Raw genomic sequence first — 26,328 nt, 5'->3', positions numbered from 1 at the left:
GTTGCCTGGGCCATGCTGGGGCGATCAGAAGGACCCAGACCCTGTCCGTTCTTATCTTCTGCAAGACCTTGCCAATCAGCAGGATCAAGGGAAAGGCATAGAGCAGCTGGCTCGACCAGGGCAGAAGGAAGGCATCGGAGATGGCGCCCATGCCCAATCTCCCCCAGAGCAGAAGCAGGGACACTGGTGGTGAACAGGTCTACCTGGGGAATGCCCCATGTTTGGAAAAGCTTGTACACCACCTCTGTGTATAGTGACCACTCATGATGAGAGGAGAAGTCCCGGCTCAAGTGATCTGCCTGGGAATTCCGGGTGCCCAGTAAGTGGTAGGTTTCCAGGTAAATATCATGGACTATGCAGAAGTCCCACAGCCTGAGGACTTCCTGGCAGAGGGCTGAGGAACGGGCCTCACCTTGCCTGTTGATGTAGAACATTGAGGCCGTGTTGTCCGTGAGAACCCTAACTACTCTTCCCTCCAGGTGCGAGCAGAAAGCCATGCATGCCAGACGGACCGTCCTGAGTTCCTTGACATTTATATGCCGGGGAAGAACCTGCACGGACCACAGACACTGGGTCTGAACGTTCCCCACATGGGTTCCCCACGCCAGGTCCAACACATCGGACGCCAGCTCCACTGACGGGGCCCGGCCTCTGAACGGGACTCTGTGGAGCATGTACCCTGGGGAGGACCACCATTGTAGGGAGGTGATCACCAGCTCGGGTACAGTGAGGACTTTGTCCATCCTGTCCCTGGACTGGGAGAACACTGAGGCCAACCAGAGCTGGAGGGGATGCATCCTGAGTCTGGTGTGATGAAGCACATATGTGCACGCCGACATGTGACCCATGAGCAGGAGGCACACTCTGGCTGTGGTCACAGGGAACCTTGTGACTGTGCTGATGAGCTCCCTCAGGGTCTTGAACCTGTTCGGTGGGAGGGACGCCCTGGCTAACACTGCATCCAGAGCTGCCCTGATAGTCCCAGTGCAGCGCATAGAGTTTAACGTGGACTTGGCGTTGTTTACCAACAGGCCCAGGATGGCACACGTGGATGGAAGAAGCGCCATATGGTCTTGCAGCTGCAACCGGGAGCTGCCCTTGACCAGCCAGTCATTGAGGCAGGGGAAGATCTGGACCCCCTGACGTCGGAGGTAGGCCACCACCACAGACATACACTTTGTGAATACCCTGAGAGCCATGGACAGGCCAAATGGGAGGGCTATAAACTGGTAGTGCTCCTGCCCAATCGTGAAACAGAGGAAATGTCTGTGTCCCTCAAATATATGAATGTGGAAGTACGCATCCTGCAGATCGAGGGCAGTGTACCAGTCCCTGGGGTCCAGGGACGGGATGATGGAGGACAGAGAGACCATGCGAAACTTGAGCTTTATCATGTACTGGTTCAGGTCTCGCAGGTCCATGATCGGCCTGAGTCTTCCTTTGGCCTTTGGAATAAGGAAATAGTGGGAGTAGAAACCCTTGTGTCTAAATTCCGCTGGTATCACCTCCACCACTCCTAAGCCAAAGAGCCGCCTAGAGTGACCAGACAGCAAAGTATTTCCATTCTGCCCTCTTAGAAATGGGGGGCAGAGAAGCCAGGGTTTGCTGTGAGGCACTGGAAATCTTTGCCACCCCTTCATGGAGTGGGAGAGCCACGCTGCTTGGTGCCGTAGCCAAGAGGATGTTGAAGAGGGAGTCTGAGGGCTCCTCCACCTCCTTGGCTTGAAGGTTAAGGCTTAATGCCACTCTTTTCAGCAGTGCTTGGTGGGCTTTAGAGTCCTCCTGTGGGACAGGCAGAGGAGGGGCCAGGATCGCCTCATCCAGGGAGGACGAGGATGGAGGTGTGATACTCTGCGTACCCAACACTGACATAGGTTCCACCACGGGGCTCCCCTCCGGGCGCGGGACTGGGGATGAGTTCCCCACTGACTTCTTCCTGGAAGGCTGAGATAGGGAGGCTGATGGTCTCTCTGAGGCTCCAGCAAGTGAGAGAGCCATTACTGGGGGCTGCATCGGGAGCCACTGGCCCCATTGGTACCACGATGCTGACCAAGGATTCTGGTGCCACTGCGGGAATGATGCCGATCACAAGACCGTGATCTCAGTGTGGAGGAGTGGGAGTACCGCTGTTAGCAGCTGCTCCGTGATTGGCTCCAACAGGCAGATCCGTGATGGTGAGGTGCCAGCGATCGATGCCTGGTACTGCAGGAGCGATGCCACAGTGTGGACCTCAAGCAAGATGAAGAACGGGAACAGCATTGATGCCCGTATCACGATGGACTACAGTAGCTTCTTGGAGATGAGAACCTCTAGTGCTGACTGTCCTGGTGTTAATGGGACACGCTCTTCTCATGAGGTCTATGGTTCCTTGAAGTGGAGTGATACCTGGAACCCCTGCCAGTTGGTATCCAGCCAGACAACCTGGTGGGGGTCGACGGTGACCAGCATGGACTGCACATGAGATGGTCACTGAGTGGGGAACAGCATCAAGAACCTTTCCTAGACCAGTACCGTCCAGTGGCAATTGTGGGGATCCAAGCAGTGGCTTGCCTCTGGATCAGGGAGCCAATGGTGGTGGTGCCCCTGATACCGGCAGACACAATGTTCCAGGCTTCCTGTGAGGCGTCCAGCAGGAAGGGATCCGGATGTCTAGGGAGGCAGGCTCAGAGAGGGTTGGGCTACTCCGCTCAACTTGAGTTGGAGGCTGGGACGCCAATGGGGACCGAGAACTGGCCAGAGCTGGTCTAGCCTCTCCCCTGGTCTTGCTCCAGTGTCTCAGTGGAGAAGACCTCTTCTTAGCCTTCTTGGAGTGCCCTGTGGACGGGGAGCAGTGCCGGCTGGTGGAGGGCATTGTAGGATCAGCGCACACCAATGCCGCGGTGCTTGGCGCCGACTCGGAGCAGCACAATGGTGCCAGGGTCAAGCCCGACTCCATCAAAATGGCTTGGAGCCAAATGTCCCGCTCCCTCTTGGTCTGAGGCTCGAAGGATCTGCAAATCTTGCAGTGATCACTGAGATGGATCTTTCCCAGACAGCGTAAACAGTCCACGTGTTGATCGCTCACTGGCACTGGCCGCTTGCAAGTGTCACACGACTTAAAGCCTGGGGCACGTGGCATGCCCCGACCTGGGCACACTAACTAACTAAAAACTACTTCGACTACAGGTACTACTAGATATGAACTAATGAAGTCCAAGGGGGACTCTACAGCAAGGCTGGAGCAGAGCAGTTCCAATGCACCTTCATTGGCGGCAAGAAGAAATTGAGGGTGGGAGGAGCGCATGGTGCCCCTTATAACCGTGCCATGGTGGCACCACTCTGGGGGTCACTAGGGGCGCTCCCCTATGGGTACTGCTAGGGGAAAAACTTCCAGCACTGGTGCACCTGGCGAGCACGCACATCTACTGTGGAATGCACATGAGCAATCGAAGAAGAACAAACATGCAACATATGTTAGTCACATTGCTTAATGCACTACTAGACATCTCACAGATACTATGACGATGAGTGTGGTGTAAGATCCTGCATAGAACAGAATAGAAATATGTTACTGCTCAGAAGAGGGCAGACATACACAGGAGACTGCTCTTAGACACAGATCCTCTTCTGTACGCTCACACCTTCCTCTGTACTTGCCATGGCTGGAGAAATAATTTATGCTGATTTAAAAATTCCTGGAGCCAGTTCCTCTTCAAGGCCACCACAACGATCTCAGCACCTCAGTAAGTGGATTTAGTTTCTTATTTTTGCATCAAAGTGGTTAGCCTTTGGTTAGGATTCCATTTTTCTCAGATATTTTTTGTTTGGCTTACAGCAGAGACAGCTTAGAGAAACTGTGTCCAGAGCCAAGGAGCGGCTCTGTGCTTTATGTGTGGTGGGACTTAGCGAATATGAAATTCTTTACCACTCTCAGCATTTGGCAGCTTAATTCCATTAAGGTAATATAGTGCACTTTAGTTTGTCAGTATAGCGTGTCACAGAAAACTTCATAGCCTCTGACAGTCTAAACATGCAAATACAAGTGCAATGCAACATAGCTGTACTTTGTATGACATACATACAAATTTGGGGCATACCAGCAAACTATTGAGGTAACAGTACATAGTATAGTGGGTTATAGTTGTGGGGCAGAGAGCAGTACATTGGGTGAGTCTGAGAAAGAATGACAAAGCACAAGGAATGTGGGGGGACTCGTAAAATAGAATTTAATTGTTTTGTTAGATAGCAAGTTAAAATCCACATACTTCTGAGAGAAGAGGTGGACCTGAAATTAGGTAGGGAGCCAATTATGTGCAGAAGGTCATGGAGACTGGCAGATGGTAGGTACTGAGGGGTGTCAGGGTGGGTAAGCGATGTAAGTAGGGAGAGGGAAGCCTGGTATCCGAGGAATGGGACCGGAGAAGAACCTTGCCAAAGGGGAGCAGGGAGGGAATGACAGAGATAATGAAGGGGATTTTTCCACTGGATGCTGAAATGGACACAAAACCAGAGAAGCTTTCCAAGGACAGAGATGACGTGTTCTGTTTCTGAGCGCAGGGGAGACAGCGAATTATTGCACTGAGCTCCACTGAAGCGTGGAGAATCAGGAGAGACTGTCAAGGAGAAGACAGTGGCAGAGCTGAGAACAAAATGAAGAGTTATCAGTGTTTTAGGAATATTTAAAATACAAAGAACCATGTGTTACAATTTAACTTAAAGGATGTAAACCGAGTATCATAAATTATTTGTGATTCCCCTGAAAAATGATATTAAACTAGTTAAAAATCTGGATACTTTGGAGGCTGTTTGGGGAAAAAATAATGTAAATATTAAATAGCTATTTTTAGGGTGTATTTTCCATAAGCACAGTTAGGTTACAGATTTACATGAAGAGTAAAATTTTCAAAAGTGCCTAAGCGATTCAGATGTTTCTAAGAATCCCGCTCTAATAGCTCAAATATTAATCAAGCTGTATATCTAGTTCACAGAAATACCTGATACAATTTTATTAACAGTTGATATTTTTCAACAGATCTTGCTTTGCTATCTATTAATATCACAGTAAAGCTCAGCATAATATGTGGCTGTCTAGTCAAATTTAATTCTTGTTGTGAACTGTCATGAAATTGTATCCATGCATTTTTTGAAGTTATTTTCAGACAGGACCTGATCTACTCATGAAAAATATTTTAGGACTTAGATTCTGCTTGTTACTTCAGTGTAAATCCAGAGTGATGCCATAGAATTCAGTGAAGTTACTCCAAATTTACACAAGTGTATCCAAGAACTGAATTTGTTTTTTAAATTGTTTCTCTAGCTGTAGCTATATAATTTTGTTAAGATGAAGACTGACACTATGTTAATGACTGGAAACTTAGGCCTCAATCCTGTGATCTGATCCTTATGGGTGGACCTTCATTCTCACTTGTACAGAATCCCATCGAAGTCAATAGGCACAAGGGTCCACTCACATGGATCCAAATGCAGAAGTGGGGCCTTAATTCACAGAGTCCAATGCCAGAAGGGACCACAGTGATCATCTAGTCTGATGTCCTCTATAATATAGGTTGTAGAATTTCCCCAAAGTAATTCCTAGAGTATCTTTTAGAAAAAACATCCAATCTTGATTTTGAAATTGTTAGTGATGAAGAATCCCCCACAACCCTTGGTGATAATGTATTTCCTGTCTTACTACTAAGGGCCTGATGCTCCAAATGCTTGCAGCCAGGGTGTAGAGGTTTGTGCTATGGGTCGTCCCAAGGCCTGAACCTGCAGACGCTTATGCGCGCATTTAACTTTACTCAAATGAGTCATTCCACTGAAGCAATCACTCATACATTTAAAATTACACCTCTGCTGAAATCTTTGCAGGATCAGGGTCTAATGCTGAAATTAAAATTAACTTGTCTCATAAGTTGTTGGTAGAATCATGAAGTCACAGAATTGACTTCATACTGTAGTTAAAATTGGAAGATAAGTTCCAATATACAGAAGATCTTGACTTTCCCACTTCCTGTTCCTAAAGCCCCCTCTGCTTTTAGCCTGAAATAATTTGTTAGTCTGAAGCTACAAGATAATTTTCCTGAGAAATTTTAAAGTAAATTCAACAAACCATTTCAAAATGAAGACAGAAAACACAACCACCCCCCAGCATTAATTAATATGAAATTTGCCAGATGATGGTGCTAAGAGGTTCTAGTTAGGAGCAGGGGCCTCATTCTGATGGTACATATATATCAGACAATAATTTTTCACTTTTCAGAAATTATTTCTACTGTTTTTTTCCACTTATAATTCCAGAACACTTAGTTCTGTAAAGTTAAAAGTAGTGATCTGAATTAGATGTCTGTGAGAATCCTCACAAAAAGATCCACTTTTATGAACAGAAGGATGCAATTTTTGAACTGACCCAGAATTAAGAGTGGTTACAACAGGAAGAAATTTTAGTCTTCTGTAGTGGTTATAAACCCTGTGAGTAGCCTTAAGAGTGTCACGAGCTTCATCTGTAGCAAAAAGTTAGTTTCTAACCCTTTCCCTGGAGAATGCAGTTTGAAAATGCAGTGTGAGTATGGTTTAAATGATGTTTCTGTTTACAAAAAAATTACTGATGAAAATTAAGACACTGAGCCATTGTAACAGCACTGTAACTTCTGTGTAAATTTGGATGTTACCTTAGTCCAGTATTTCTCAATCTTTTTGTGCTGGAAACCCCGTTTGAACTTAAAAAAAATAATTGTGACCCCATACCAAGACTTGAAAAAATTGCGATCTCTTACCTTAAATATTAAGTAGATTATTCATAATACTCAGGGCCAGTGTTAGGAGGTGGCACACAGGGCAGTTGCCCAGGGCCTCACACCACAGGGGACCCTGCAAAGCTAAGTTACATGATTTGGCCCTGCATCGTGGGGCTCAGCCTCCAGGGAAGCCAAAGCTGAGACCCAGGACCCGCTGCCTGGGGCTGAAGCATGTACTTTAGCTTCACAGGGACCTCTGTGGTGTGGGACCCCGAGCAGTTGCCCTACGCTTGCCACCCCTTAACACCAGCCCTGGACTTGCAACACGCCTAAACCCGTCCCCCAGGCTGAGAAACATTGCCTTAGTGGAATGTCTCTGCATTTAGTGTACACCTGGGTGACTGAGAATAGACTTTGGCTCACTATCTTCATTTCACAGTACAATTCTCAGGAAAATGGCAAAGCATTAAACTATTTTGGCTGGGATTTTCAAAGAAGCCTAAGGGGTTTCCGTCACCATTGAAATGCCACTAGGTTCCTTTGAAAGTTACAGCCATAGTAATTTTTAGGGAAATGATAATCCACATGTATGGTGTTCGAGTGGATGCCAAATACTAGCTAGTTGATTTCATTGAAGACTGAATAAAAAAAAAATGATCAAATAAGACAACAGCTTTGTGAAAAACAATGTAAAATGTATTAAAATCTCTGGTCAGTCTGATGCTGGAGGCCAGACTAGGTGATCATCATGGTCTTTTCTGGCCTTAAAAACCCTATGAACCTATCAATTACTTGAAAATCTAAGGTCCCAGCTGGCCTATTTCCATTTCATGTACTATCACCCCCAACACATATTCTGCAGGGCAAATTCTCTGAGTATCAGCCATACAAATCCATTTAGAGCTTGTTGGAGGGTGTTTTCCTCCCCCAACCCCACAGAAATTTTTACTTTTCGGCAAAAAAAAGTGTAACTGAAATATTTCATCTGACAAGTGAAATAGTTCAGTTCTGAAATGCTGCCATGGTGTCTCATGGGATTTGTAATTTGAGTGTCTCGTGTCTCCATTTTCCTCCATGGGCTGGACTTCCTGTTTGGAATACATCTCCCATGCTGCATCATGGTCTCCCCTCTTGGCTGGGGAGGGGCAGTCCATTTATGACACGGTTGTGTTAATTTTGATGGAATAAATGGGCCCAAAAGGTCAAAGGTGTTAACAAACCCCGTCACTGTGTAGCATTGAACAGTGTTAAACAAGGTTAAGGGTTTGACATACAAGTACCTCAGCTTGCTTAGACGATGGCAAATACACCATTAAAAATCATTTTAACCTTTTATTAAAGATACCAAAAAACAAAGAAAAGCAGTTGAAGCATTTGAACTATAAAGTATTAAATAAGGCTTTCATTTTAACACCATTCCTTATTTCCTTTCCCTCTATCTGGAGAGAAGAAAACTCCTATTTGACAGTCTTTATTGTATTAAAGATGGTAATAACTGTCCTTTTTAGGGAAAAGAGAAAAGGTTAATAGAGATGGGCTGGAGCTTTGCTGTTTCAAGTCTGATCCTGATTCTCTAAAAGAGAAAACCAGACAAACAAAAGGGGAGAGAAAAGAACAGCAAAGATAGAAAATGCAACTTCTGTTTTTGCTGTTAACTCTCAGTTGCAACCTCACTGCTGCAGAAACACAAGCAGTGCACACAATCTTATCAGCCGCTCAGAGTCCTGGCAAACTTGTACCAGCATCGGACTGTTTAGGACATTATGGCTAGTTGTCTTTTTCTGGTCAGCAGTGTTGCAAAACGTACAGTCTTGTCCATCTAAGCCAGGCTCTTATCACACAGAAGGCAAAAGAAAAGGATAGGAAAGAAAAGAAATAAGGTGGAGATAAAAAGAACATTCGTGCGAGTGGTGGTGGGGGGAAGGACACAAAGTCTCACATCCCAGGCGGTGTTTGGTATTTAGCCAGAGCAGGTGGAGGTAACTATGTCATCTGGGCTCCTCTCTCTGGCCTGGTCAAGACATCTTTCAAGATCAGGATGACGAAGGCCCAATGGTGTAGCAATGAATCCCAGGGTCCCAGGAGACGGTAGGGGCGGCAGCCATGATGGTAACCCTTGCCTCAGCAGTTGTTGGCAGACAGCTTCTTCTCCTTGGCTTTTTCTTGATTTCCCAAAATCTTTTTTTGAGGATCCTGAAAAGGAGTGATGGATGGAATAGCCCATCCCCTCGTTATTTTATCCCCCAATTAAACCCACTTTCTGACACACCAAGGTTGGTTCACTAATTTCCAGCCCCACATTCCTCTTGTTTACCAAGCATGATCTTAACACAGGCCTTGATTTATATCAGTTTGTGTGGATTAGTTCAGTCTTTCAGTCTCCCTTGTGCACCTTTTCCTATCAATATTTCTTACTATAGGTTATTGTGACATGTAATGAACTTTCTCTCACTTCTCACAATTAGGGGAAATTTGTAGGCCCAATTATCACAAACACTCACATGGCCACAGTGCATCAAGAAAGATGGACCAGGCTCCCCAGCCACACTTCATCAGAGCTGCACAGAGGTTTTGGGGGGCCTGGGGCAAAATCTGAAACTGAGACTCCCCACCTTCCCTATTTCATCCAATAACCTTATTGTTCCATGGGTTTGGGGACACCCTCATCTGAGATGAGGAGGGCAAACTGCCCTTTTTGCATTCCCTCTGGGTGGTTCTGCAGCCCACAGAGGAGAATAGGGCAAAAAGGCACTCAAACTACAATTCTAGAAGACACCACAGTGGGTGGCATTTCAAAATCAATATTCTTCATTTTGGGGATATACAATTTTTTGAGCAAGAAAAAGAAAAACACAATTTTCTGCAGACAGCAAACATGTTTAACAAAAAGAATTGAATCCCAAATCCAGTTTTCTGTTGAAAAACAGTTTGGATGGAAAATTTAACCAGCCATATCCATTGTATTTAATGTATGCCGTCACTGACATATGGACAAACCCATTGTCTACAGTGAAGCAGTATGTGTGTAACTGATTGTTCTTCTTTGACTGATATCCCTGTGGGTGCTCCACTTTAGGTGTTGGTACGTCTCCATGCCTTTGATTGGAGAATTTCAGCAGCTGTGCCAGGGTAGGTTGTACATGTGCAGCCCCTGTTTTGCAGCGCCACTGGTGCCTCCTTTAGCACGCATCTGACCTGACCCCCTCAGTTCCTTCTCAACCGTCCTCGGCCTGAGATGACACTCCCAGCAGTGTCGTGAAGTTAGCTCATTTAGTGTTTAAATTGTTTAGTTAGCAGAGTTTCATTTTATCAGTTCAGTTACTTACCTTTTCCTTGTTTTTCTTCCTAGTTTAAAAAAAACAAAACCTTTTATTTTTCATAGACTAGTTAAGTTCACCTCTGCAGTGAGCCACCATCTTTTCAGTTATGCCTGGTTCACTGGCTTTAAGTGCTACCTTTCATGTTGAGACATCATGCTAGTGTTGGGCGGACACTCACAGTGTGTCCGCTACTGGGTGAGTTGTACATCCCCCAGAAATGTGCTCACTGCAGCAACCTAAAGGCTTGAGCTTGGAGGGACAAGGATCCGCGCCTCAAACTCATCTTAATGGAGACATCTGTGTGACTGGCTTCAGACCCCAGCCAGCAGATTCCCTCTGGACAAAGATCTCCAGAGACCTCACCCTCTTCTCGGAGGAAGACTCATTCCTCAAAAAAAAAAAAAATCAATGAGGAAACAAGCAGCGACTTCTCCTCAGAAAGAATTGTCCAAAAAGAAGCCCTCTCTGGCTCAGTCCCATCTGTACCCTTCTTCACACAATGGCCATATTGGAACCCCATGGCTTCCTACAGAAGGCATTACAGCAGGCCCCCCAGTCCCTGTAAGGAGGGGATCAGATTGTCGCCATCACCCTCAGTGCCTGTAATGTCAGATCCCCACAGGGAAACTGTCGCAGAACAGGAGGAAAGCATAGTGCAAGATATCACATCACATGCTAATAACTCCTCCTCTTCCCCCGATGAGACCATAATACCTCCACCACCTACAGTTCTGCCAACTTTAAGCAATTTCAAGAACTTTTTAAAGGTGTGGTTGACAGGTTAGAGATCCCTCTTGAGGAGGTCCAGGAGACCCAGTGTAAACTGATGGACATCCTACAAGCTTCCTCAGCTTCCAAAATAGTACTCCCAATTAATGATGCGCTAATGGAGCCAGCCAAAACAGTTGTCACACCCCAGTTAACATACCATCCACCTGCAAGAGGGCTGACAGAAAATATGTCCCCTCCAAGATATGGACTTCCTTTTTTCCCCATCCTGTACCAAATCCGCTCATTGTCAGTGACATCAACCAGTGAGGTAGACAGCAACAGTACAGGTACACACCCACTGACAAAGGCTGGAAATGGCTAGACCCTTTTGGCCGCAAGGTCTATTCTTCACCCCTACAATTCTGTGTTGCCAACTATATAGTATTACTAACAAAATATGATTGCGACACTTATTCAAAATTAATGGATTTATTAATGATATTCCGAAGGACAAAAGGGATCAATTTAAAGCTCTCGTGTCCAAAGGCCAGTTTGTGGCCAAAACTGCCTTACAGGCATCTTTAGACATGGCTGACACAGCAGCAAGATCCATGGCCGCCATGGTAGACATGCACCGGGCTTTCTGGCTGCATTCCTTGGGATTTCCCAGGGAAATACAGTCCATGGTGGAGGACTTCCCATTTGACTGCCAGAAAATTCTTCAGCACCAACACGGACAAAGTCCTCCACATGATGACAGACTCACGAACGACCCTCAGAACATTGGGAATTTATACACCTGCCACAAAGAGTAGACAAAACAGATACCAGCCCTACCAGTGCAACAGGTATGCCTCATATATCCAACATCAATGGCAGCACGAACCACAAAGGCAGAGACCACAGAGATGCCAACCACCATCACCAGCGTCTCAATATTCCTCCTCCAAGCAACAATTTTGAGGGCTTGGTCAAGGGTCTTAACAATCTTGCTCACTCTGTAGTGCTGATGACACCATCCATCTTCCATTTTGGGGACTGTCTGACTCCCTTTTATTCAACGTGGTCTTCCATCACTACCAACAAGTGAGTCCTAGAAAGCTCAACAAATTTGTGAGGGTCCAACTGTTCAGGCTGTCACACTAGCAATGATAATACCAGCACCAGATAATACCAGATCCTACTCCCTATGCTCAGAAGTCATGAAATTGTGGAATTAGTGCATCCAACACAATATCAACATCTAAGCCTCCTACCTTCCATCCTGTCAGAATACTACAGCAGACATATTAAGCAGAGAATTTTCTCACAATCATGAATGAGAACTAAACGACATGGTCCTGCAGAACATATTTCAATAATGGGGCCACCCATCTATTGACCTCTTTCCAACATCACAGAACTACAAGTGCCCACAATTCTGTTCGAGAGCAGGTCTGGGAACCCCAATCACTGAGGGGTGCCTTCCTCCTCAGATGGGAATCACCACTTCTATAGATGTTCCCACTGATACCACTATTATTGACAGTGATAAAGAAGATACGTATGGACAAAGCAAGAGTCATACTGATAGCCCCAACATGGCCCAGACAGACCTGGTAGTCTTACCTGATAAAGATGTTGCTATGTATTCCATGCACTCTCCCACTCTATCCGGACCTTCTATCACAAGATGACAGACAGGTCTACCATGCACACCTGGAGAGACTTCACCTGTGGGCATGGCTCCTGCATGGTTCGATCATGAGGAACTAGCCTGTTCGGAACAGGTTAAACACGTATTACTAAACAGTAGGAGGTCAACCATGCACAAGACTTACCTTCAAAAATGGAAAAGGTTCACCATATAGTGCCAAGCAAAGCAAGACACTTTGGTTTCCTCACCTCTACCATTGATTTTGGAGCTACATCTTGGAGCTAAAAAACTTAGGACTATCCACTAGTTTGATCAAGGTACATCTGATGGCTACTAATGCGTTCCATCACAAGATTGATGGGATGTCACTGTTTGCACACCTGATTACCAAATGTTTCCTTACAGACATTCAGAGCGCTTATCCTGAATTATATGCTCCCACGCCGACGTGGGACTTGAATATGGTACTATACTGCCTCAGTGGGCCCCATTCGAACTCTTAGTGACATGCTGTCTGATACATCTATCAACGAAGGAAGCATTTTTAGTCACTATTACATCAGCCCACCGTGTGGTCATACCTAAAATATCTTCATCCTTTCACATCAATCAATCCATCCATCTTCCTGTATTTTTTCACAAACCTCACGAGAGCAAACAGGACTCAGTACTACATACCCTGAACATCAGACATGCACTAGCTTTTGAAAGAACTAAACCTTTCAGAAAATCCCCAAGACTCTTCGTCTCCACTACCAAACATTCTAAAGGAGCCACAATCTCCACACACACACTCTAAAAATGGATCTCAGGGTGCATTCACCTCTGTTACCAACGAAAGAACTAACAATCCCCATCTGGGATCAGAATTCACTCTACTAGATCCATTGCTACCTCAGTAGCCTTTCTAAACAACATACCATTCATAGACATATGTAGAGCTGCCACCTGAGCCACTGGACATATGTTCACAAAACACTATGCGATCTGATCACCCAAAGCTCAAGATCAGATGCACTGCTAGGGCTAACAGTGCTGTCTTCACTCACCCATACAACTCTGAAAGCCCCTTCAGTCCAACGTTGGGTACTACCCTATAGTCACCCCCATGGAGCACTCACAGGGACATAAAAGAAGAGGTTACTCACCCTGTGCAGTAACGGGTTCTTCAAGATATGTGTCCCTGTGGGTGCTCCATTACCCACTCTCCTTCCCTCTACTTTGGAGTTCAATTTCCAGACTCTGCGGTAGAGAAGGAACTGAGGGGGTCGGGTCACATGTGCACTAGAAGACGCTCCAATGGTGCTGTGAGATGGGGACTGTGTATGCATGGCCCAGGTGGGCACTGCTGCTGAAATTCTCTGATCAAAGATGTAGGGATGCACCAACATCAACACCAACTGGGACACACATCTCGAAGAACCCCATTACTGCACAAGGTGAGTAGTAACATTCTCTAATCAGGGCTGGCTCCAGACAACAGCGCAGCAAGCAGGTGCTTAGGGCAGCCAACAGAAAGGGGTGGCACATCCAGCTTTTTGGTGGCAATTCGGTGGCAGGTACCGAGAGAAGGACCTGCCGCTGAATTGCTGCTGAAGAATGAAGTGGCAGTGGTAAAGCTGCCACCGAAGTGCCGCCAATCGTGGCTTTTTTTTTTTTTTTTGGCTGCTTGGAGCAGCCTTGTCTCTAATGTAGAGTCTAATTCTCCATTGCCTTACTCCTTTCTGTGCAAACAGTGCTGATTCATCAACACAAGAGATTTACCATGCAGACATATCATCAAATAGCACTGATAATGTATCTAGTTAATAACTGGTTTCATTAGTGAAAACAGTTATAATTTTAAGAATTTTGAAATTTCACTGAAATTTCATAATTTGAGAAATAAAATTGAGAAAAATGTTCAACAAAATATTTGCAAACTTTCCGATCTGGGGTGTGTGTGTCTGCGTGTTTTCCTTCCAACCACAGAACTAGGCAAAAATTTTAATATTAAAAAAAATTGGGAACACCTTTTCAAATGTTATTAATTCTCTCCCCTCTCTAATCATTAGTTCTTTCTTCAGCTTTGATTTGCAGGGATGTCCCAGAGGTGAGTTGGCCTCTGACCAACAGATTTATTATTATTTGTATCATAGTAGCACCTAGAAGTTAGCCCCAGTCATGACTGAGGCCACATTGTGCTAGGCACTGCACAAGCATATTTGGTTTCTCAAACAAATCATTTACAACCTAAGGCCCCACGCAGCTAACACTTTACACATGTGCTTTGCTTTTCTCATATAAGTGGTCCTTTTGAAGTCAATGGGACTACTCACATGCTTAAAGTTAAGTGCAGGCACAAGTATCATCATCCTGTTTTTAGTGTTAGTAGACATTGCAGCCTGGTCTGTTTTCACAATTGAGTAAAATGTAGTGATATGGAGGCTGGGTATTTCTTAGTGTAATTTATTTATTTACACTGTATACACCAGTCCTGGTACAGAGGTGGTCACAACTGGCATGCAAACAAACCCCTCTTTCAGGAATCTCAGCCCAAAAACCATACCTGGTTCCCAGGAAGCAACTCTGTCCCAAGATGTGACTCTAGTTAGAAAAATTAAGGCAGAGAGCAAACTCCCCTGCTGGTGCAACAGCTCCCCCACAAAGAAACTACTGTATACCACAAAATACACAATAATATAATACTGCTTCATAGACTGTCCAGTGCTCACACATTAAGAAAAAGAATTTATGACTGTTTGTAACAGCACTACCTGGTGACGCCTGGCATAACAGTCTCTATAGGATTGGGGGTCTAAATAGAGTCAAAACACAACCGGTGTATTTAGAACATGAAGGGAGGGACAGGGGAGAGGGACAACAAGGGAGATGGTCACAGGAACACAAAGTGATATGTATTAGCTTGGTTAACAATTTGGAGGTTTCACATGGTTTGTTTTTTGCCTAGCCATCATTACTAGGCAGTTTACCATGGCTGTCACTTTACAGGGGGAATGTAAGAAAGGATCTGAAGCAGGGCAGAGCAGTGGCTGTGTAGAATGATTTAGGGAGGGCCATCCATGCATAAGGGACAGTGTGGGGAAAAGGGGTGAAGGTGCTTTTGTGAGAAATGGGTGAAAGAAGCTGCCATTGGTAAAGCTGCCCCTAGCGTTATATGAAGAGGAGTGGAACTCCCAGGTAAGGAGACTAGGACAGCTCCGGAGAAGAACAAGTTCCATTGTTATTTCTCACGCTGGAGGCTGATGGTGTTTCTCCAAACATTGTCTCTTACAGGTTCCCCTCCATGTCCCCGGTGGCATCGCATTGCTGTAGGGGTCGGATGGGCTGGGAACATCGTCCTGACAATAGCTGTGATAGCACTGGGAGTTTGGGGTAAGTAGCGCCAATCTATTTATCCATTTGGGCTTAATTGTGCTCCACTAATTCTCTTCTCATTCCCAAATCCCACTGATATTCCATTCCTGATTCTAGTCCGTTTATGAATGAAATCCTTGGCATTACATCACCAGCCAGGTCAAAATGTTACCAGAATAAGGTGCATTTAAAAGCTAGATGCATGAAACGTGTGTGATCTAACTAAGACAGGTTCACTGTTACATGTGGGTGGAAGACAGAAATGCACCAACATTGAGTAGTGAATAGGATTCTCTCTTCCTCTATCCCTACCCTAGCTGTGATGGACACACTACACTGATGATTTTACATCCTCCACAATTGTTTTTTAAATCCCTAAATAGCTGCAATAGAAGTGATTTTCATTGACACTGATGCTGTTTTGAAGTTTCCCAGTTGCATGTCTCTTGTGAAGGACAGACCAGAGGAACTCTGAATACATCGGAGAATAACAAAACAGAGTGCTCCTGCCACGAGGATTTTTGGTCTCGCTTGAAACCAATTCTATGTGAACCCCACAATGGCAGCTTGGCAGGTAACCCCAGCTCCTACTGTCCCAGAGTCATGAGTCACCCTCCCTGGAAGAGTTTGCAACACTCTTGCTGTGATTGAAAATCCAGTCACCATGGTAAAGAGACACTGTCTGCTTGAAATACAATGGACCAGATTCTCATTCATACTGAGGCCCCTCTATAGACATTACTCCAGTGTTGTGACCCCCAAGCATCCAAAAATGAGTTATGCCCTAAAATCATGAGATTGGCTTATTTTAGGAAAATTATACATTTTGGGTTCTTCTGGTTTCTGATCCTTTAGGTTGCACTTGGGGCCTGTTGTCAGCTTTTCTCTGCAGTTCTGAGGGACAGAAACTTTCGTTAATGAAACTGACATTCTCACATAATCCCCGACTCCAGGAGTTGGGGCTTAAAAGAAAACACCAACCTTCGCAAGACATGCGATAAAAATATGAGCGATGGCAACATTGCCAAAGTGACAGCGTAAAAGGGGCTAACCACGGGAGTAAACTTTCATTTTTTAGTCAAAGTGTTCAGGAAGCAGAAGATTATTTCAACAACAACTAGAAAAGTTCAAATGCAACAAATTTTGTGTGAAGATTTTCATTCTGAAAAAAGGCAAGTTTTTGTGAATCAACTCTACTCATAACTACAGCAGGGAAAACAATGTTCAGGGTGACTTAAGTAGATGGGACATTTTTTAATATGCTCTAATGCTTTAGGTGTGATAATAATGTACTATACACCCCAAGCTCCTCTGTCTTTTCTCTTTTCATCAGTCCCAATAGGAAAATGCTGCAACTGCCTCTTTCTGTACCAATATGGTTATTTCACTCTCCCTGTCATCTTGTTCCCTCTTTGTGCATCTTCACCTGTTTCTCATCCTATGTTTGCATTGGTAGCTCTTTGAGGCAGAGATTGTCTTACTATGGGTATGCAGCACCTAGCACAATGGGGCCCATATTCATTTTTGTGGCCTCTGTTCTCCTGTAATATTATAATCATTGATTTATATTGCAGCAATGCCAAAAGATCCAGTTGTGGATCAGGGCTCCGTTGTTCCAGGTGCTGTTAAAAAAAAAAATCATGAAAAGACAGTACCTGACCCAAAGAGCTTACAATTTAAGTACAATAAATCATAATACTCAGCAGTTTATGCAGAAGAGCAGCAGTGACATCTAGTGGTCAGAGTAATTCCCATTGCTAGAGCACAGGCAGTTTTAACAGTAATGTAATACAACTGCTATAGAGGTTGGATCACAAAGTGTTTTACAAACTCTGTAGGACTCACAAGAATCATTTCTCCCACTATGAAATGCAGCCACCTCTGAGGTGAAACTCAATAGCTGTTCAGCAGCACAGAACACTGCTATACAATGTGTAAGGGAAATGACTGAAGGAGAATCCCATCACCTGTTGGAACTGCAGGAAGTGTTTTAGGGAGACAAACTGAAGTCACTCCAGGCTGGAATCTGAACAGGTTAAGACCCCCCAGTATTCAAGAAGAGTCAGATGACTGGAAGGTAGCTAATGTAATGCCAGTTTTTAAAAAGGGCTCCAGAGGTGATCCTGGCTTGAGTACAGGGCAAATTCACTATAGTTCCTACCAAGGACAGAATGATCAGATACATAGATAAACATGATTTGTTGGGGAAGAATCAACCTAAGCGAATTCTTCAAGGGAGTCAACAAGCATGTGAATGAGGGTGATCCTATGGCTATAGCACACTTGGATTTTCTGAAAGCCTTTGACAAGGTCCTTCACCAAAGGCTCTTAACATAAGTAAGTAGCCAGGGATCAGAAGGGAGGTCCTCTCATGGATCAATAACTGGGTGAAATATAGGAAACAGAGTAGGAATAAATGGTCCATTTTCACAGTGGAGAGAGGTAGATAGTGGGGTACCCCGAGGATGTGTACTGGGACCAGAGCTGTTGAACATATTCATTACTGATTTGGAAAAAGGAGGTAAAGAATGAAGTGGCAAAGTTTGCAGACATTACAAAATTATTCAAGATAGTTAAGTTCAAAACTGACTGTGAGGCATTACCGAGGGATCCCTCACAACTGGGTGACTTGACAACAAATGGCAGATGAAATTCAACATTGATAAGTGTAAGGTAATGCCCATTGGAAAAAAATAATCCCAACTATCCGTATACACTGATGGGTTCTAAATTAGCTGTTACCACCCAAAAAAAGAGATCTTGCAGTCATGGTGGATAGTTCAATGAAAGCTTCTTCTCAATATTCAGCAGTGTTCAAAAGGCTAACAGTATGTTAGGGACTATTTGGAAAGGGATAGAAAATAAGACAGAAAATATCATAGTGCCTCTATATAAATCCATGGTGCACCTACACCTTCAATATTGTGTACAGTTCCAGTCACCCCATCTCAAAAAGGATGTAGTGGAACTGTAAATGGTTCAGAGAAGGGGGAAAAGATGATCAATGGTACGGAACAGCTTCCATACAAGGAAACACTAAAGATTAGGGCTGTTTGGCTTAGAAAAGAAACAACGAAAGGGGGATATGATAGGACATGAATGGTGTGGGGAAAAATGAATAGAGAAGTGTTATTTACCCTGCCCACAATACAAAAACCAGGGGTCACGCAATGAAATTAACAGGCAGCAGGTTTAATATGATGAGAGGAAATACTTTTTCACACAACGCATAACTAACCTGTGGAACTCATTGCCATGGGATGTTGTGATTGTCAAAAGTATAACTGGGTTCAAAAAAGAAATAGATCCACCAAAGGCTATTAGCTAAGATGGTCAGGGATACAATGCTAAGATTGGAGGGATGCTGAACCTCTGACTACCAGAAGCTGGGAGTGGAAGAGAGGTGGATCACTCCATAATTGCCCTGTTCTGTACACATCCCTGAAGCTCTGCTATGGGCCTTTGAAGAGACAGTATACTGAGGAATGCAGACAGTGGTCTGACCCAGTATGGCAGCTCTTAATGAACCCAAGTGGACCTTGCTTTTAGTTCTCAGCTGAATAGGATGACCAGATGAGAGGAAGAAAATATCGGGACACATGAGGGGGTGGGGGCAGGGTCACCAGCAGAGCAAAAAACAAACAAACAAAACAAATGAAGTACCCAAAATATCGGGACAAATTGCATCCTGACCAAACATCAGTTGGAACACGGGACAAACGCCTAGATATCCGGACGGTCCGAATTTTATTGGGACCTCTGGTCACCCTACAGCTGAGCCATGGCACTAGCAGTGGTACAGCGCCCCCTACTGCCAGACTGGGGCACTGGGTTCAGTTCTGCCTTGTTAGGTGGTGTCCTATCTCAAACTTAGTCATCAATATTATTTGTTTCAACACTCAGTTTCCCTTGAGGTCTCCCACAGAGGTACAGGCTGGGTCTGTCTGTGTTCAACTTGTATGATCTGACATGGTCAGATCTCCAGGAACTACATTTTACTGCACCAATCCAGACAATCCCACCCAGTGATTCCTGCATAGAGCCCAGAACATGTGACTGAGTCAGAGCAGATCTTTAGTAAGAAACCAACTCTGTGTAAAGACTTCAAGTGAATTCTCTCTTCTCTGGCCTCCCAGCTCTGCTAGCACCTTGCTGCCCTGGCCTACAGCGTGCCGGCTGCTTGAGTGCTGACCCTGAGAAAAGCCCTCATTAGTACATTGAGTCTGAAGGCTTTTTACACAGCTGTAGGGGAAAACTTAAGCAATATCTAAAACTAGAGCTGTTACATTGTAAACCTAGTTCATGATAAATAGGACAAGAAATGACAGTTTGATGCCCTCTGAAGGAAGTAGAAAAGTGACAGTCCTCCCCCTCTTTGCCAATGGGAGGAAATGTTAAGAGTAAATGTTTATTTCCCCTCCAAAACTGAATGAAATCCTCCATCTCTACCCCCGCCAAAAAAATCAGTATTTCCATTTTGAGTCCCTTCTCCCCATCAAAAAATGTCAACTACAACAAACACTTATTTTGGTCAAAATGGCATTTTCTATTAAAAAAAAAAAAACTTTCAACAAGAGTTTTCACCCAGCCGTAATTTGCATGCTCAGAATGAATGACACCTCTGTTCCCATCTCCCCCTCCAGAGGGCTCCGGGTGCAAACTCTGCCCCAGGGACTGGCTGCTGCGTGGGGACAAATGCTACTGGCTGTCTAAGGAGCGTAAAAATTGGACTCGGAGCCATGACGACTGCTCGGGGAAAAGCGCTCAAATGCTCGTGATCCAGAACCAGGAGGAGATGGTAACACAAAATATAGGATCATCAGACTCCAGCTGGAGAGAGACGTGTGTCACTAGTTACAATCCCAGAGCAGCAGGTTTATCCAGCCTGGCTCTACCCCTCTGCCTCATTTCTCCTTTTCCCCCAGTTAATCAAACTCCACACTGGGGTGTTTTCTCCCCTTCTGGGGCATCTGGCTGATTAACATACCGTTCAGAACAAGAACCACACAGCTTTCCCACCCCAGACTGCACAGCTGGCTCCTGCAGGCTTTGCCCCCCTGAGCCCTGTCTGAGAGCTCAGCAGAGCCCTTCTGCATAGAGCTGCTCACACAACACCCCTACTCCATCAAATCTCGCCCTGGCCAGACTGACCTCAGGCTGCAGTCACAGGTGAGGCTGAACCAAGGACTTACGTAAAGGACCAGCTCACCCTGACACACCAAGGATCAGTATTGGTGTCACCATGTGGCCAAGAGAGCCACATTTCCCCACCCCTGCACTGGGACCCCACCCGCCCAGGGGAGAGGGTGAGTTAGCTCTGGTCAGGGGGTTCTCCAGCTGGCATTATGGGCAGAGCCACTGAAGCCAAGAGCAGGTATTAAACAGGAGTGCTCAGGGAGTCCCAGCATCTTACAGCATATTCACTGCATCCCCTCTGCTTTACACCTCACAGGAGTTCATACAAAATGTTACACAAGGTGCAAGCTACGCCTGGATTGGACTTAAAGTGACAGCCCCAGGGGGAAAATGGACTTGGGTGGACGGTTCCCCGTTAGATCCAATGCTGTAAGTGCTGCCTGAGGTTTACTGTCAGAGATATTTGAGAAAAACTCCATTGTATAACTTGACGTTAAAACGTTTTACCAGCGTAGTTACATTGGTTAAGGGTATTTTCCTAACATAGGTGTGCCCGCAAAGGCCCTAGTGTAGCTGCAGTTATACCAATGTGCCTGCGCTTATTGCAGTGTAGCTTATGCTGATCGGGGGCACTGGCATAAGCTGTACTGGTAGAAACACTTAGCAACGGATATAGCTGTGTCCACACTACAGGGTTTTCAGTATAACTGCACCAGAAACACCTCCTAGTGTAGACAAGGCTTAAAATGCTGATCTGGCCCCCCCATTACCATAGTATCTGAACACATCATAACCTTTACTGTATTTATCCTCTCATACTCCTGTGAGGCAGGGCAGGGCTATTATCCCCATGCTACAGATGAGGAAACTGAGGCACAGAGAAACTAACAGTGGGATTCACAAAGGTATTTAGGTGCCTAATGCTCATTGATTTCAAGGGGAGTTAGGTGCCTAAGTATTTTTGTGAATCCCACCCTAAATGACTTGCCCAGAGTGACACAAGAGCATGAGTAGGCAGGGAATTCAACCATCCTCCTTCTGTCACACATCAGCTCCTCTGGGCCCGCAGCTGGAAGCAGTGACATGTAATCACTGGTAAGAATGTGGCCACTGCTCCTGCCTGTGCAAGGGGGACCCTGAGAAGAGGTTGTGTGTAGGGCTCTCAAATGTCTTATTACAGCCTTGTCTCTGGGCTCTGCTGGGTTCCCCTGGGCTCTGTCCTCGCTCCGGTCTTTGTGCTCCCAGTGTCAGATGGAGGGTGAGGGGCAGAAAATGGTGGTGTCTCAGGCACCACCCTTTTGTGGGGTCACAGTGAGCTGCTGCAGTCAATTGGGCAGACCCTTATCACTTGATCCTCCCTCTCCTTCCTTTCACTAGAACAGTGGAATTTATCATCTGTGCAGATCTGCGTTAACACCCCACTGCAGTGTGGGGGGCAGCTCCCCCATCTTAGAGAGACTGTCTCGGGGCTTGTCTAGACAAGCACTTTGTGGGCAGCAGGCTGGGATGTAAACCTACCTCACACAAGCTTTCTGTGTGCACACTGACTACCCTGTGGACCCTCCTGTTGTGCACTAAAAATTCCCTATGGCACTTGCAGTGTGCGGTCAGACTGTCCACACGGCCAGGGAGCGCAAGCTAGATTTACACCCCAGCCTGCCACGCCCTAAGGGCTAGATTCACAAAGGGACTTGTGCATTGGGATGCTGAGTGTCATGGTGCCTAGAAAATCCCTGGGATTCACAAAGGCTGAGTTAGGTGCCCAGGTTCCCTGTACAATGCATGGGGAGAGATCGGCACCTCAGAATGGGAGTCACAAAGCCTGAGTTAGGTGCCCAGGTTACCTATACGATGCATGAGGAGAGATCGGTGCCTCAGAATAAGAGTCACAAAGCCAGCGCACTAGGCGGGGAACTGCCTAAGCCAGTCAATGGGAGAAAAGACGAGGGAGAGGATGCCAATCGCTGCCTCTCTCAGGAAATTTAGCGCCCAAGAGTCCATCTATGCTGCGGCCAGGTCTACACTACAAACATACTGTGGTGTAGCTACGTCACTCGGGGGTGTAAAAAATCCCCACCCCTGAGCCATGTAGTTACACTGACCTAATTCCCTGTGTAGACAGCACTATGTTAATGGCAGGGCTTCTTCCATCAACACAGCTATCGCCCCTCGGAGAGGGGAATTAACTACATCGAGGGGAGATGCTCTCCTGGCCGTGTAGGAGCGTCTTCACTTAAGCACTACAGTGGCACAACTGCACTGGTGCAACGTTTTATGGTTAGACCTGCCTTACAAGTGCTACAGCTGTCCCAGCATGGCACTACAACGTGGACACTTTCTACAGTGATAGATGTGAGTTTGGTTTCTTTAGGAAATTCACCCCCTTGAGAGGCAGTAGCTAGGTCAATGGACTTGGTCCAGTAAAAGACATTACCTCACTCACCTTGTGTCTCTAACATCCTGGGACTGACACAGCTATGACTGCACTGCATACACCACTGTCAGTATGGCAGGCTTCCTGCTTGGAATGTACTTAAAAAAAAATTTTTTTTTACTTTTTTTTTTTTTTTTTTAAATAATATCTTTAGCAAGCTGTTTCTCAAACTCTTCCTTGGCCTGCTTCCTTAGACATTTACAACTCACTTACCGGAGTTTGTGCTTCTTCCTATTTTCCTCATTAGGATTTGTCTTACAAATTTTAAAGAATGCCTTTTGCCTCTAATAGCCTCCATTATTCTGCTGTTTAGCCAGGGTGGCATTTTTTTGGTCCTCCTCGTCTTTTTTTTATTTGGGGGGCACACTTAGCCCTGGGCTACAGTACAGACTTACATTGGTATAACTATGTCGTCCAGGGGTGGGAAAAATCCACCCTGAATGATACAATTATACCGACCTAAACACTGGGTGTAGACAGCACCATATTGATGGGGAAGCTTCTCCTGTCGACACAGCTACTGCCTGTTGGGGAGGTGGATTATGTACACTGATGGGAGAGCTTCGCCCATCAGTTTAGGTAGCATCTTCACTGCAGCGCTGTTAAGTGTAGACAAGCCCTGCTGCTAGGAGGCATTTCACCCCAGTGACAGCTCTGTGCAATTTCCATCCAACAAGCATCCTCATGCTTGTGTGGTTCCCCTTTTTGAAGTGAAATGTGACTGTTGTGGGCTGGTTTGGTATTATGTCCCCTCCAGGGAGGCTAAATGTCATTACACTGTGGTCACTGTTACCGGGCAGTTCAGCTCCCTTCACCTCTTGGGGCAGATCCTGTGCTCCACTGGGGACTAAATCAGGAATTGCCTCTCCCCTTGCGGGTGCCAGGCCCAGCTGCTCCAACCAGCCATCACTGATGGGGGCTAGAAATCATCTCTTTGCATCATGCCCTGAGGTGACCATTAGTCTCTCTGCTCTAATCGCTCTTTAAATTATTTATTCACACAAGAGACTGAGACACCTCCGACCACACACCCCTCAGACTATCCCCTAGCTCAGTGTTAGAGGCTGCTCCTAAGAGATGGGAGACCTCTGTTCAAATCCCTTCTCCTCTGCAGGCAAAAAGGGGACTTGAAATGGGGTCTCCCACTTTCCGGGTGAGTGCCCCAACCCTGGGTTTGCTCCTCCCTGCTATTTTGTGGGAGCTCATCTGTGGGACCCAAGCTGGTAAGTGGCCTTTGAACATGCCGACTGGCTCAGGGCCTGTAGGTGCATTAGGCAGAGGAACACCTGTCTGCTGCTGGCTCATGCATCACACACTGGGGCTTAGGCAGCCAGCAGCAGAGGGAGGCAGCAACACATGGGCTGAGTGACAGAGACACAGGTACCTAGGAAACTTTTACTCTGAATATTAAGGCACCGAGCTGTTCAATCGCCTCCAAGGTTTGTGAATCCCAGGGGGACGTGGTTCTGGGATGGAGGTGTCTAAAGTGGCCGCTAGGCTCTCAAATCCTTTTGTGAACCCAGCCATTCATCCGGACAAGTCCTCAGGCTGTCTGCAGCCATCTATGACCCAGGTCACATGGTGCAGGTTTCTTCTCCCTCCTAAGCCTCAGACTTTGTTTTTAAAGGAAAGCCAAGATGTGGTAGCTCAGGGTAGCTGCTTTCAACAAGAAAGTACCTGGTCACCAACCCCATGAGATTCAGCCTACTCCACTGCCAGAGACCCCCTAACTCAGCTCACATTCTTGACTGATGCTCTGTAGGAAAGTTACAGAGATGAAGGCCAACACCAGAGCCAAGCTTCTGATTAGAGCGAGGGGAAGAAAGACTCACCTCTGGGCCTTTCCTTGTTACAGGGACCACAGTGACACTGACTCTCTCTAATTCTGCAGCTTCTCAGGCTCTGCTGACGGGAACAGCTGTGGCTGGATAGGAGGCAGCCGGATTCAGTTTGAGACGTGTGGTGCTGAGTTCAAATGGATCTGCCAGAAAGAAGCTGCTGTGATATAAACAGTGGAGCAGAGGCTCTGGGTTTGTGTCTCGATAATACTCAGTATCCTGATTTAGGCTCATGGGGCAGGATTGTGGCTTTAGGCAGAGCTCTAAGCCGGGGGCAGAGCAGAGGCCCGAGAGGTGCTGGGACTCAGGTGCCTCTCGCAGTCACAGTTCCTCCCTCTGGTACTTCTCACTGGGCTGGGGCCTTGGAGTGTAATTTATAACTGCCCCAAACCTGCAGTAAATTAGTACCCTGAGCTGAGAGGCCCCTCGCCACTTCCTGCCTTTTGCCTGAGGGAGCCTTGTCTGTGTCTGCCAGGGGTCAGCTCCCCAACTCCACTGGCCACACGTGCTCGTCCTGGGCTTGCAGTCACTGCAGTTAGCAATAGGCCCACTCTGCCCTCAATCCCTCTGAGCATCCCCCTGGTGCATCCAACCCCTGGTCCCCTGGATCCTGGCAGTATTCACAGATCTGCTGCTTCCAAGGCAACAGGAATGCCCTCGCCCCCACCTCCCAGCTTACCAGTTGCACTTCAGATCTCTGCTCCGCTTAACACACAACACTGACCTATGCCGATAGTGAAATCGCATGTCAGTTTAACAAAGCCAAGAGTCAAGTAGAAGTGTTGGAAACGAACGGTTACATATAAAATAAAGTCATAACATCATGCGTTCAAGAGCCTGGACTTATTTACCAAGATGCTCTCCTGCCTAATCACATTCAGCTCACCCAAAATCCTTGCAGCTCTCTACAGCTAGGTAGGCTGTGACCTCTCTTTCACAAGACGTGCTGTCAGTTTGTCTCTCAGGTGAAGGATGCAGTGTGTGTCTCTGCACACCAGGAAAGACCAGACCAACTCCTCATCCTTGTTCTTAAACAAGACACCCCCTCTGCTGTTTGCAAAATCCACAGAAGAAGGAATTTATAGGAAGAAACAGCCTCTCAAATTGCACCTGGTTCACTATGCAAATAGGCATCCAGCTACAGGTACACACAATACACAGCTGACTAGACAAGGAGATA

The 26,328-nt window shown here is 46.1% G+C and overlaps 2 protein-coding genes across 2 annotated transcripts in view; both read left to right on the top strand.

Annotated features, from left to right (window-relative positions):
* Positions 1 to 26,328, top strand: part of LOC116829199 (C-type lectin domain family 2 member D-like) — a 287,968-nt gene that overhangs the window by 97,171 nt on the left and 164,469 nt on the right. The window lies entirely within an intron of this gene.
* Positions 3,608 to 25,332, top strand: LOC116829212 (killer cell lectin-like receptor subfamily B member 1B allele C). The gene is made up of 6 exons (XM_032787923.2): positions 3,608 to 3,722; positions 15,660 to 15,758; positions 16,168 to 16,314; positions 20,384 to 20,538; positions 21,193 to 21,305; positions 25,202 to 25,332. Exons 1-6 carry the CDS (start codon positions 3,638 to 3,640, stop codon positions 25,317 to 25,319), a joined length of 717 nt encoding a protein of 238 aa, XP_032643814.1. The 5' UTR covers positions 3,608 to 3,637; the 3' UTR covers positions 25,320 to 25,332.

Source organism: Chelonoidis abingdonii, chromosome 12 (genome assembly GCF_003597395.2).
Source record: "Chelonoidis abingdonii isolate Lonesome George chromosome 12, CheloAbing_2.0, whole genome shotgun sequence".
NCBI classification, from domain to species: domain Eukaryota; kingdom Metazoa; phylum Chordata; order Testudines; family Testudinidae; genus Chelonoidis; species Chelonoidis abingdonii.
The sequence above is the reverse complement of the archived record's forward strand: the minus strand, read 5'-3'. Positions and strand labels throughout refer to the sequence as shown.

Excerpts from the sequence above, each read along its gene's own strand:
- LOC116829212 (XM_032787923.2), top strand. The coding sequence starts at position 3,638 with ATGGCTGGAGAAATAATTTATGCTGATTTAAAAATTCCTGGAGCCAGT. Across the intron at positions 15,759-16,167 it reads GATAGCACTGGGAGTTTGGG|TTTCCCAGTTGCATGTCTCT; the intron begins GTAAGTAGCGCC and ends GCTGTTTTGAAG. Across the intron at positions 16,315-20,383 it reads CCACAATGGCAGCTTGGCAG|AGGGCTCCGGGTGCAAACTC; the intron begins GTAACCCCAGCT and ends CTCCCCCTCCAG.